The following is a 13,373-nucleotide window of genomic DNA, read 5'->3' on the forward strand; positions in this document are numbered from 1 at the left end:
CGAGTGTTGAAGTCCACATGTAGGAGGTTAGTGAGCCGAGTGTTGAAGTCAACATGTAGGAGCTTAGTGACCCGAGTGATTCAAGTCCACATGTAGGAGGTAAGTGACCCGAGTGTTGAAGTCAACATGTAGGAGCTTAGTGACCCGAGTGTTGAAGTCCACCTGTAGAAGTTTAGTTACCCGAGTGTTGAAGCTAACGTGTAGGAGCTTAGTGACCCGATTGTTGAGGTCAACAATTAGGAGGTTAGTGACCTTAGTGAACAAAGTGTTGAAGTCCACATTTAGGATTTCATTGATTCGAGTAATGAAGTCAACATGGATGAGCTTAGTGACTCGAGTGTTGAAGTCCACATGTAAGAGGTTAGTGACTCAAGTGTTGAAGTCCACATTTAAGAGCCTGTTTTAGTCCAAATAAGGCAGCTTAGTGACTGGAGTGTTGAAGTCAACATCTAAGAACTTGTTTAAGTCCAAATTAGGCAGCTTAGTGGCTCGAGTGTTGAAGTACACATGTAAGAGCTAGTTTAAGTCAAAATTAGGGAGCTTAGTGACTCGAGGGTTGAAGTCAACATGTAAGAGCTTGTTTAAGTCTTAATTAGAGATCTTGGGACTCGAGTGATGAAGTCAACATGAAAGAGCTTGTTTAAGTCTTAATTAGATAGATTGGGACTCGAGTGTTAAAGTCAACATGTAAGAGCTTGTTTAAGTCTTAATTAGAGATCTTGGGACTCGAGTGTTGAAGTCAACATGTAAGAGCTTGTTTAAGTCTTAATTAGATAGATTGGGACTCGAGTGTTAAAGTCAACATGTAAGAGCTTGTTTAAGTCAAAATTAGGCAGCTTAGTGACTCGAGTGTTGAAGTCCACATTTAAGAGCTTGTTTAAGTCCAAATTAGGGAGCTTAGTGGCTCGAGTGTTGAAGTCAACATGTAAGAGCTTGTTTAAGTCAAAATTAGGAAGCTGAGTGGCTGGAGTGTTGAAGTACACGTGTAAGAGCTAGTTTAAGTCAAAATTAGGGAGCTTAGTGACTCGAGTGTTGAAGTCCACATGTAAGAGCTTGTTTAAGTCCAAATTAGGGAGCTTATTGACTCGAGTGTTGAAGTACACATGTAAGAGCTAGTTTAAGTCCAAATTAGGGAGCTTAGTGACTCGAGTGTTGTAGTCCACATGTATGAGCTAGTTTAAGTCAAAATTAGGAAGCTTAGTGACTCGAGTGTTGTAGTCCACATGTATGAGCTAGTTTAAGTCCAAATTAGGGAGCTTAGTGACTCGAGTGTTGTAGTCCACATGTAAGAGCTTGTTTAAGTCCAAATTAGGGAGCTTAGTGACACGAGTGTTGTACTTCACATGTATGAGCTTAGTGACTCGATTGTTGGAGTCTACATAAAGGATCTTAATGACTCGATTGTTGAAGACCAAATATGGGTGCTTAGTGACTCGAGTGTTGGAGTCCACATGTATGCGGTTAGTGACTCGAGTGTTGGAAACCACATGTATGAGGTTAGTGAGCCGAGTGTTGGAGTCCACATGTAGCAGGTTAGTGACTCGAGTGTTGGAGTCCACATGTAGCAGGTTAGAGAGTCGAGTGCTGAAGTCAACATGTACGAGGTTAGTGAGTCGAGTGTTGTAATCCACATGTATGAGGTTAGTGAGCCGAGTGTTGGAGTCCACATGTAGCAGGTTAGTGACTCGAGTGTTGGAGTCCACATGTAGCAGGTTAGAGAGTCGAGTGCTGAAGTCAACATGTACGAGGTTAGTGAGTCGAGTGTTGTAATCCACATGTATGAGGTTAGTGAGCCGAGTGTTGGAGTCTACATGTAGCAGGTTAGTGACTCGAATGTTGGAGTCAAAATGAAGGAGCTTGGTGACTCGACTGTTGGAGTCCACATCTAAGAGCTTAGTGACTCGAATGTTGGAGTCAACATGTAGGAGCTTAATGACTCGAGTGTTGGAGTCCACATGTAAGAGCTTAGTGACTCGAATGTTGGAGTTTAGTATGTAGGAGCTTAGTGACTCAAGTTTTAGAGTCCACGTGTAGGAGCATGGTGTCTCGAGTGTTGGAGTCCACATGTAAGAGCTTAGTGACTCGAATGTTGGAGTCTAGTATGTAGGAGCTTAGTGACTCGAGTGTTAGAGTCCACATGTATGTTACCGGGCGCTTATCGTTGGGGTTAAATGATCACTCGATAAGCAGGTAATAGGTTCGTTTTATTGTTTATTATTTCCACATAGAAATATATGAGCGTGAGCCCTGAAAGCATACAAAATACAAAATATATGACATCTGAATATTAATCATGTTACATATTATAATTACATGTTATAATATAATATAATATAATATAATCACATGAATATAAGTATTACAGTAATGACCATGGATGAATACACAATAACATACATGGAAACAACATAAAACAGTACAGACATGTTACAAACATAATTACAACATTACAAACATACCTGACATAACATTATGACAGTCTTACCAGTATGTGGTACTGAGCTCCACTATATGTCTCTAACACTCGATCTCAAGCACTCGTGTGGGGGTTATGTTTAAACGGTATCTGCAATGTTAAATTAACATGTGCCCAGAAGTATGGAAAAGTGATAACATATATATACGAAGAAATAACCAATACTGCCATTTAAGAAGTTATTATTAAAACACATTCTCATCTATCAGAGGTTGACAATGATAAATCAACGAGTATTTACTTAATCGCTCTAGTGAACGAGAATGAGTACAACACTGCAATTAGCAATTACCCAATTTCAATCGGAAACCACATCAAACTGATTTAGAAACAATAGCAACGAAATGACAACCCCAAACAAATAAAACAACAAGACTTACCAAAATCCTATATTCCTTAGAACCCTGATCCTTTATTATTTATAGTAAAATATATATGTCTATATTGTTTGACAGGTGAAAAAGTTGTGTCAACCTTATGACGAACGAAAATAAAAGGAAAGCGGTTAAAACAACTAACCAATCAAATCTTGCATTTGCAAGCATACCAAGCCCTGGAGTTCAATAAAGGTCAAATTAAAAATATATTAAAACGAAAGTAAAGAAAGTAGTCCCTCTAACGTAAACCAGTATGTCGTAAATAATGACCCTGTCACATGTAGGAGCTTAGTGACTCGAGTGTTGGAAGTCCACATGCAGGAGCTTAGTGACTCGAGTGTTGAAGTTCACATGTAGGAGCTTAGTTACTCGATTGTTGTAGTACACATAAAGGAGCTGAATGACTCGAGTGTTGAAGACCATATGTAGGAGCTTAGTGACTCGAGTGTTAAAGTCCACATGTAGGAGCTTAGTTACTCGATTGTTGTAGTGCACATAAAGGAGCTGAATGACTCGAAGTGTTGAAGACCGCATGTAGGTTTTAAGTGACTCAAGTGTTGGAGTACACATGGAGGAGCTTAGTGACTCGATTATTGTAGTCTACATAAAGGAGCTTAATGACTCGAGTGTTGAAGACCACATGTAGGAGCTTAGTGACTCTAATGTTGGAGTCCACATGTATAAGGTTAGTGACTCGATTGTTGGAGTCCACATAACGAAGCTTAATGACTCGAGTGTTGAGACCACATTAGTTGCTTAGTGACTCGAATGTTGGAGTCCACATGTATGAGGTTAGTGACTCGAGTGTTGGAGTCCACATGTAGGAGCTTAGTGACTCGAGTGTAGAAGTCCACATGTAGGAGCTTAGTGATTCGAGTGTTGGAGTCCACATGTAGGAGCTCAGTGACTCGAGTGTTGGAGTCCACATGTAGCAGGTTAGTGACTCGATTGTTGGAGTCCACATAAAGAAGCTTAATGACTCGAATGTTGAAGTCCACATGTAGGAGCTTAATGACTCGAGTGTTGGAGTCAACATGTAGGAGCGTAGTGACTCGAGTGTTGAAGACCACATGTAGGAGGTTAGTGACTTGATTAATGGAGTCCACATGTTTGAGTTTAGAGACTTAATTAAGTGTTGGAGTCCATATGTATGAGGTTAAAGAAGCTGTATGACCCGAATGTTGAAGTCCACATGTAGAAGTTAAGTGACTCATATGATGAAGTCTCGTATGTAGAAGTCCACATGTAGGAGCCTAGTGACTCTTATGTTGAAGTTTGTTGAATTTCACATGTAGAAGTTAAGTGACTCGTATGATGAAGACCTACATGTATGTAGAAGTCAACATGTAGGAGCCTAGTGACTCTTATGTTGAAGTTTGTTGAAGTTCTCATGTAGAAGTTAAGTGACTCGTATGATGAAGACCTACATGTATGTTGAAATTCACATGTAGGAGCCTAGTGACTCTTATGTTGAAGTTTGTTGAAGTTCACATGTAGAAGTTAAGTGACTCGTATGATGAAGACCTACATGTATGTAGAAGTCAACATGTAGGAGCCTAGTGACTCTTATGTTGAAGTTCGTTGAAGTTCTCATGTAGAAGTTAAGTGACTCGTATGATGAAGACCTACATGTATGTTGAAATTCACATGTAGGAGCCTAGTGACTCTTATGTTGAAGTTTGTTGAAGTTCACATGTAGAAGTTAATTGACTCGTATGATGAAGACCTACATGTATGTAGAAGTCAACATGTAGGAGCCTAGTGACTCTTATGTTGAAGTTTGTTGAAGTTCACATGTAGAAGTTAAGTGACTCGTATGATGAAGACCTACATGTATGTAGAAGTCAACATGTAGGAGCCTAGTGACTCTTATGTTGAAGTTCTCATGTAGAAGCTAAGTGACTCATGTTGAAGTCTAGTTTGTTGAATTTTCAAATGTCCTAGTTTAGCTTCTTATGTGTTTAAATCAATATGTATGAGCTTAGTGACTCGTATAGTGGTTTATATGCGTAGGAGCTTAATGACTCGTAATTTGAAGCCCACATATGCAAAGCTTAGTGACTCGTGTGTTCAAGTTGTTAAACATGATGTTTCAGGTGACACGCACGATGGTTTTCAGATGCCGCCGTCAATCTTTACGACTCTGTCAGACATTGCAAAAGAAATGGGTTTCGTGAGTATCACAATTGTACATATTACTATTATTTTTAAGTAATTATTTTTAAAGACCATTTGTAGTCCTAGGTTATGCAAAAACCTCAACTCATATCATCCGGTTGATAGTAAGTCAAGTATAAATTCCTGTCCTGCTTAAAGAAATTAGTAGAGTACGTTAATATATCGTATGTTTCTGTTCAGTTAAGCCAAACGTTTTAGTTGATATTGGGCTACATATTTTTTTTAAAACAAAGCTAGTCCATCCTCAGCGTGAAAATGCCCATTTCCCCTTACTGGTGTTTTTTCCAGGATTTTCCGTCGTTGATCGAGAGTGCGGAAAACATGGGTATGAATCTGCCGCTGCCCTGTATGCAATGTTTCGAAAAGCGGCAAGGGGAGGGCGCGCGCGAGCTTCAGCACGACATGGACGCTAGCGGACAGGGAGGCAGATGTCCGGGTACCCACAACGATTCTCATATGGAACACGTTATTTCAAATGATATCAATCTCACTCATTGTAGCGATGTTTTGGTAAAAATAATATGATTCATTTAACACTTTGGGTTCTTAAAGGAAGTATAACATTGATCTATCTTGTTTTACTTTTTTATCTTTGAATATATTTACTTACATCATGATGATGTTGTTTTAAAACTGTATGTATTGTTGAATAAACTCCACTTTAAGTGTGTGGTGGAAAGATTCAAACACTAAGCGAGTTTGGACGGATGCTTGGCAAGATGCGGAAGTTGATGTCTGAAAAGGACCTTGTCGCCCGCGACGTCTACCCAGACGGAAACTGCGCATATGCCGCTATAATCGATCAGCTAAGGGTGCGCGGGGACTTCCGGTATACCGTCAAGACATTACGCCAAGCTGCGGTCCAATTCTTACGAGATAATCCAAACGCGGTACTCTTTGCTTACAATTAGCAGCTGTACAAAACCAACACACTTAAGCTAGGACCGTATTATTTAAACAATACTCCTCTACACTTTAGCGAAATGTACATTTGTTATGTTCATATCTTTATTTTTGTACACCAGGAAGATGACACCCCTCTGGCACTGTTCCTGACGCACGAGGAGACCTGGGACGCGTACCTAGCGCGGATGAGTCAGGACGGCGAGTGGGGGGATCACATGACCCTTAAGTAAGTCAGATACATGTAAGGAGACATAGAACATGTAGGGATAAATAGAAGGTGTTAAACATGTTGGGGTAACTTATGGTGGCATGTATTACTACCGTAAGATAACCTAACAGCGTTCGCAAATTGTTTCGTGTTAACCACTCAATTTTCGCGATAATTATCTAGCTATCAAGTTAATATTCGCGATACTGTTTTGGTAAGATAAATATCATAAGACTAAAAACATGCTTGAAAGTGCCCAGAACTGCCACCTATTACCCTTTTTAGCTATACAACACTAACAGGTTAACTAGTTACGGTTTGCGAATTCCACTTAATAAGTATCATAATAACCGGTTCACTAGATACGATTCGTGTCACCAGTTATTTATAAATATATTTATACAACTGGTTATCTACTTATGATTTGCGAATTTCGCTTAGTAAGTGGTAACACGAATCTTATCTAGTTAACCAGTTAATAAGTTACTTATTAAGTGGAATTGGCAAATCATAACTAGATAACCAGTTACTGCTAAAAGCCAAAAATGCATTTATAGATAAGTGGTAACACTAATCTTATCTAGTTTTATATTTATATAAGTTTTCTGCTCTCTTTCTCATTATGTACAGTGCTATGTGTAACGCGTTGAATATGGCGTTGGTGATATATACCTCCCTGAATTTCTGTCTTCTCTTTGTGATATTTATATCCCAAGTTTTCTGCTTTCTCTCCCATAACAGTGCTATCTGTAACGCCTTGAATATGACCTTAGTGATATACGGGGGTTACTCGGGTCAGGCAGAGACACGACTCGTCCCACTGACTGCAAAACACGCAAACACGGGTTAGTACAATGAAATACTACAATGATATATAGATCTATCTATCATGTTGCCCGAATAATGTTTCCCGACGTATCATACAGAGACGTGTGTTATAAAATAGTTGTGTAGACTTTTTCGTATTAAACAATTGTTGACTTGTTCGGGTTAAATGTGTTATATGAGTTGGTTTTAGATGTTTTTAGAGCCCTTGATCATTGCTTGTGTTCTATCTGCAACTGTCTGTTTTAGATACTGCAAACCCTTTCCCTGAGATATTCCTCGGTCATATAAATGAAAGCCACTACATTAGCTTGCGACCGCGTCAATGGAAACAAAGGCTATCTGAAGGTAACTTTTACATCATTATTGTGATCTTTTATAATCCATTAAAATAAGATATTCCGTCTTTTTATCCAAAACAAGTATGAGAAGTTCACACGTAAATTATCATCCGTAAGTTATCCTCTTAAAAAGGTGTTTATTCTTTTAAAAAGGTAGTTAGACCTAAAGTACGCCCAGTATATCGTGTAAAGTACTAGTCAACAAGGTAAACTTATAAGTATCGTTTTCTGACAGCATTCGTTGTTCTGACTAAAGAATGAAAATGGTTAGATAAAATATGGTACAAACGTTTCATAACTTGTGTATTTTTCCAGATAGTGTGGGGAATTCAGCGATGGAAACATTGTACTGTCACATGGTACATATCGAGAATATTGTGAAGCGACTGGTGCAGTTGCAGTACATTACGCCAGCAGTCCCATACTCTCGTGTTGGTCACCTCCCTTTTAGTTCTGAAGGAAATGAACTGCGCGTTGATATGGTTGGTAGTTATCCAAACAAAATGCTCACACGTCTTGCACATGTAAATAACATTTCACCCGATATTGGAATATTCTTTCCGACAGAAAACGTAAACAAGGAATCGAAACGTCAGATAACAACGTTTTTATCGCCGAACGACACTCGAGCAGTACCGATTATTGATCATGCAAGAAAAAAGGATCTACTTATTAACGCACTTGAAGAGAACATACCAGGCCTGTTGTGTCTCAAGCCGATATGTCCCTCTTTGTGGGCCGGGGAGACTGAGTATGTAAACGGAGAAATAATTTTAAAAACTATTTCTATTTCGCCCAACTGGAAATTAGGAGGCCATGATTTCATAGCGTTTCGGTGTGATTGGCCTGACTGTGCGAACGAGTGGTTTGTACGGACTCGAAAGGTCCAGATGTATTCAACAACATGTTTGCGAACGTTGTACGACAGTGGATGTCACATTATACCAGCACTTGAGCGAGAGAGTATGACAGATGTCATGGATATCTGTCTCTCGGCCAACATCGTAGAACAAGGAGTGTACTGGTGTTATTCCTTTGCTACGGCGGAAAGGACAATTTGTCAAAGAGTGCTTGATAATGGACAAGTACAGGTTTTCCTAATCTTCAGGAATCTTCTTGACGAGACGGTAGCAGACTATTCTATACCAATGTCTGTTCTGAAATCCGTGTTTTATTATGCATGTGAAAACGTGACTCTGAGTGATTGGATTTCGCAACCTGGCCATTGCCTACTTTTACTATTACACAAGCTGGCAGAAGGATTAGAGAAGAGGTTTATCCCTCACTACTTCATCTCACAGCTCAATCTCTTGTTAGGGATGGAGGACACAGTGATGGCAAAATTCCTTCAAGAAGTTCATTCAATAGAGGCTCAGTTTTTAGAAAAGCTTTTCTTCATGGCCGACAGACTAAATGTTACTGCAACAGAGCTCGGTTCGTTCTTTGACAACATCATCGATGATGTGTTCATGTATTCGTCTCACAGAAACGCTCTTCGGTCGTTCAACGAGGCCATCATACCTGCTTGTTCAGATATACTACAAGATTTTGTATATCAGAAAAACTTCAACGATGCGTTTGTAGTTCTTGAAGATATGAGGGAGCAGACGGGGTTGTATTCAGCAGAACCGTGCAATGTACCCGACTTGATTAAAACAGCAATGGGAACCATGGCGATTGGATACAAGTACTGTATGTCTGTTTTTGTGGACATACAACTAAATACTGAGTACAGCACAGACCTCTGTGTAGGCTTCGAAACAATCGCGTTGTCAGAAATGTTCGGACCAGATATCCCAAGCGAACTCGGGCGAAAACCTGTTCCTTCATTGTATGCTATAGCTACTGGAGATCTGATGTTCCCATCAGTATTTACAACAGTCCTGCGACAAGGCAGTTTACATGATGCTTTCATTTCTGGTTTGAGGTTCTATTTGGACACTTATGCGGAAATAGCGGGTGAAAATCTTGCCATCGAAGGCTCGATGAATTCGAAATCGGCGCTATACATGCTTGCCGGTCTCTACGACACACTATGGTTGTCTTATTTGCAGCAAGGGCGCCAGGAAGAGTTCCGCCCTCTACTGACGAGGTACACACTGATTGTAGAGCACAGCGGCGTGCCATATTTGTATGAATATCTTGCGAGCGCCTTGCGTACACTTGGAGAGCATGACATGGCAAAGGACTTAGAGAAACGTGATACACGGGGCCCCCAGAACATGATAACGACTTTGATGAATGCCCTGAAATAACCGGAATATCAGTGTGTGGACATTAAAGACTAGCTTTTTTCTTTCAAGCGCAGCACGGAAACGATTATTTCTTTTTTGACAAGAGGACTATTCGAAAAGACGAGTAGTGCTTTAACAGTACCCCATACCATTGAAACCTTTGCTTTTAAAATGATTACAGTACTGTGTTGAACCAGACCATGATAAAATGTGTACATATAAGGAAATATAAACGTATATCCAATACAATATGAATAAGACGTATAATACGACTCAGTCAACAGGGACGCCATTCACGATGAATAAATGTAACTGAGCGAATGTTTCTGCATGACAGAACGTATACTCATAAAGAAAACCTGTATATAAGTTGTCCACAAACGCCTTCAGTACAATGTATCATTCTTTGAAAATACATGTAAGGTAGATTTGTTCCGGAAAAACTAAATAATTCACAATTATGTCATTGTACCAAAATCTCGAAAAATCCTACGTTTAGATCATAAAATTATAATACAATTTTACTGTCGGAGCATGTTGCAATTGATAATTGAAATAAAAATATTTTTCTTTTCGGTAACTTGATTTTCGAATGATCATGGTGACAGTTCGTTGGACTGGGGTTTTTAAATTGAGATTAGATCGGACAGATTTTTTTTATATTGAGATTAGCTCGGGCACACGTTTTCTACCCAACTGGTAGCAAATGCAATAGCTGATATCGCTATAATAACGAATTATATTCTGTCCAGAGATTTAAACACTAAGCCGCTGGTTTTTACGTGGCATTTTTTGCTGAAGCTTTAATTATACGGATCAAAACGGCCCAGTTACCAAGAATGTCCGTTCCAACAAGGTCAGGTCCAGAAAAGCTCACTTGAAATCAATGAAAGCGTCGGTTCGTAACACATAGTGTTTGTGTCTATGAAGTTGTCTTCGCCCTTGACTTAGTAAAGAATGTTATCAACAATAGTGTGTCGTATGTAGGACCAAATGTGTTGCACACATGAAGCTTCTTAAGTATGTTGGTCATCATGGAAAAGTGTGCAGCTGCCATTACTGTCGTTAATGGCTCTTTCAGTAATTATTAAATGCTTCAGTAATATTGAGTCGCATGTAGCTCCAAAATATTGCGCATACAACAATGAAATTCCACATGACTGTTGGTCGGCACGGAAAGTGTGCACTGGGGTTTTTGTTTGTTATTGTTGTCGAAGTTGTTTTTTGTTTTCATTTCATGTTGTTGTTGTTGTTGTTTTTTTTTTTTTTCTTCATTTCATTTTGTCTAAGAGCAATGTCCCTTGATATAGTACAAAACTGCCTGAAAAATATTGGTCTGAATGTAGCTCCTGAAGTATTTCACCCACACACATGAAACTTGAAGTGAATGTTGGTCAGCATAGGTAATTGTGCGTGCACCTGTCATTTTTTAGCATTTTACTCTTTCTAACAAAAGTAATGACCTATGACTTAGTAAAATTGGGGTATTCATCAACTGTGATATCTCAAGTTTGTTGAGCTTGTTTGCTTTATAGATTTTAAGGCATACATTCATTTGAGTAATACATTCGCCATATCACCAATACATAAGGGAGAAAAGCGAGTACAGGCTTAAGTATTAAATAACCAGCGTTGACCTCCCTTACATGTGTTTACTATCCAGCTGTCTGGAATAAGGTGTTATATATTGTTCGTTGGTTGTAATCTATTCGCCATCATGATCATGTATTTAACGAAGAACAGGCTCTACTTTCATCGTCGAGACTAAAACAGTTGTTTTCACTGAGAGCGATGTCCTTCCTTTCATAGTTAGTGTTTCTCTTTTGTAGCGCGGAGTTTTGAAATGTTTTATTTTGCGACAATGCAATTCCTTCTACTGGTATAATCAATTGCCAAATGTTTTAGTTGTTGAAGAATCTCCTACATTAGACGTATTGCTGACAACTCATAATGAATGTCTTCATAGTTTAAACGCATTGAATGTTCATTAGTCTTGGTTTGTTTGTTATTTAATATGCCAATATAAGTCAAAGCCAATGTCATCAAAGGAGCTTTAAACATTTTTTTCAATGCTGTTGTCAGGGGCACGCCAGGATTTGACTTAAGGGGCGGAGGCCTTTTGGCTTGCGCCCCTCGATCCCTCAGATCAGAAATATGTTTGGTTTAAAGTGTTGGCAATGCGATTTGGGGGTACCCGTCACGAACATTTTAACAATTTCTAGTCCGAAATGGTGCAATTAAGTAGCTAGGTCATATTTGATTACCCTTTTCTCGTCTATTGACATAAAAAGTGGGGGTGGGGTGGGGGCTGGTGTTCCTCCCCTGGATCCACTATTGGAGCTACGTGATACTACAACTACTTCTAATAATAATAATAATAATAATAATTAAATATGTAATGTCGTTGTTTTTTCCGGTCCGGATAGCACAATCCGACCCGAGCTGGGCATGTATGGAAGCCGGTAACGAGGCTTGCCAAGATACCAGCCATGCAGCGTGCCCCGTGGTCGGAAATTTCAAGTTGAACTGGAAACACATTTTTTTTTTTTATTTTTTTTTTAAAAATGCGTGTACCTAATTGATCAATTTGTAGAAAAATAGAAATAAAAAAAAACGCATTTTAGTCGTCAAATACTGAAATAGTTCCTCTAAAATCGCGTTTTTGCCGTTGTTTATTTTCATTTTATAATAGTAAGTCTTGCATTCTTATAATATTTGATTGCGCTTTATTGAAACGACATGATGTACTTTTAATTAACCATATATTTAAAGAAATTAGAAGAGACGCGTTGTTGAGCGTGACTCAGCTGGCACGGGAGTGCCAGATGGGATTTTCCAGTATGGCTAAATTCATCGGAAATGCCTGGTATTAAGTATGTGAAGGCCCGATGTATGTCGCTCGATGTATTTGTATATTGTCTCTATGATATATCGCAAAAAATATTCATTCAAAAAAACCAAGCACGGTGTCGGTAAAACCGGTTCGTTTCAAAATACATGTACGGCACATGTATTTTGCCATGAAGGAAGTATTTTTACACAAATCCACAAAAAAATGATACGCCATATGAATACTAAGGCAAAATATTACTGGAAGATTTCCTAAATTAACTTTCAACTATTAATTTTAACTATTCTTCAAAATGTAAATAAACAATATTTCATCGCTTTGATTGGCATTTATAAAGCGGGGTTTTCAGCATCATGTGTTGATCCGTGAACCCAACCATGACCAAAATTTGGTCGATCCTATAACATGACAACCAGACAGACTAGAATAACCGTGCTTGATATTAAAAGCTACAGCAAGTTATAAAAATTGATATAAACAAGGTTTACAAACCAGTTTGCAAGTATACAACTATGCATGATCAGACAACTGAAATCTCTGCAATCACGGTCTACACTGCGACATACCTTGACCTATTTCGTCTTAACTCTGTTGAAAGGGAAGAGACATAATGATAATACCAACATGTTTTAATATTTTTATTTTACATGAATCATATTTTACAAGGCCGATATATACAACTGTTCATATTAGTGCAAACGGTTAGTTCCATTAAAGTCTACTCGGTGCCACTGCGTGGTTATATCTTCGTCACCACTGCCTTTAAGGTTGTCCGTCCACTGTGCCACCACCTCTCTTTTGACCAGCCACCTATGCACGATGACGCGATACCGTACCCGGACTGGCGCATCATAAGTGTTCGCTTCATCGTTTATTGACAATGGGAACGTTGTGAAACTTGTTCGAAAAGATTGGTCCGACGCGGATTTCTTGAGGGTAACTGTTCTTTTAACAACGCTGGTTGGACTTGGGTAAAT

The 13,373-nt window shown here is 39.0% G+C and overlaps 1 protein-coding gene across 2 annotated transcripts in view; it reads left to right on the top strand.

The window, feature by feature from the left end:
* The window catches only part of LOC128234279 (uncharacterized), a 23,014-nt gene extending 12,894 nt beyond the window's left edge, over positions 1-10,120 (top strand). For both annotated transcript variants that reach the window (XM_052948428.1, XM_052948429.1), the window contains exons 6-12: positions 4,950-5,026; positions 5,320-5,467; positions 5,698-5,921; positions 6,057-6,163; positions 6,887-6,990; positions 7,220-7,318; positions 7,627-10,120. In XM_052948428.1, the coding sequence (XP_052804388.1) occupies positions 4,950-5,026; positions 5,320-5,467; positions 5,698-5,921; positions 6,057-6,163; positions 6,887-6,990; positions 7,220-7,318; positions 7,627-9,566 (2,699 nt within the window). In that variant the 3' untranslated portion in view covers positions 9,567-10,120. The remainder of the gene's footprint in view (positions 1-4,949; positions 5,027-5,319; positions 5,468-5,697; positions 5,922-6,056; positions 6,164-6,886; positions 6,991-7,219; positions 7,319-7,626) is intronic.
* The last annotated feature ends 3,253 nt before the right edge of the window (positions 10,121-13,373 follow it).

The sequence above is a fragment of the Mya arenaria genome, chromosome 5, assembly GCF_026914265.1.
Source record: "Mya arenaria isolate MELC-2E11 chromosome 5, ASM2691426v1".
In the NCBI taxonomy this organism is placed as follows: domain Eukaryota; kingdom Metazoa; phylum Mollusca; class Bivalvia; order Myida; family Myidae; genus Mya; species Mya arenaria.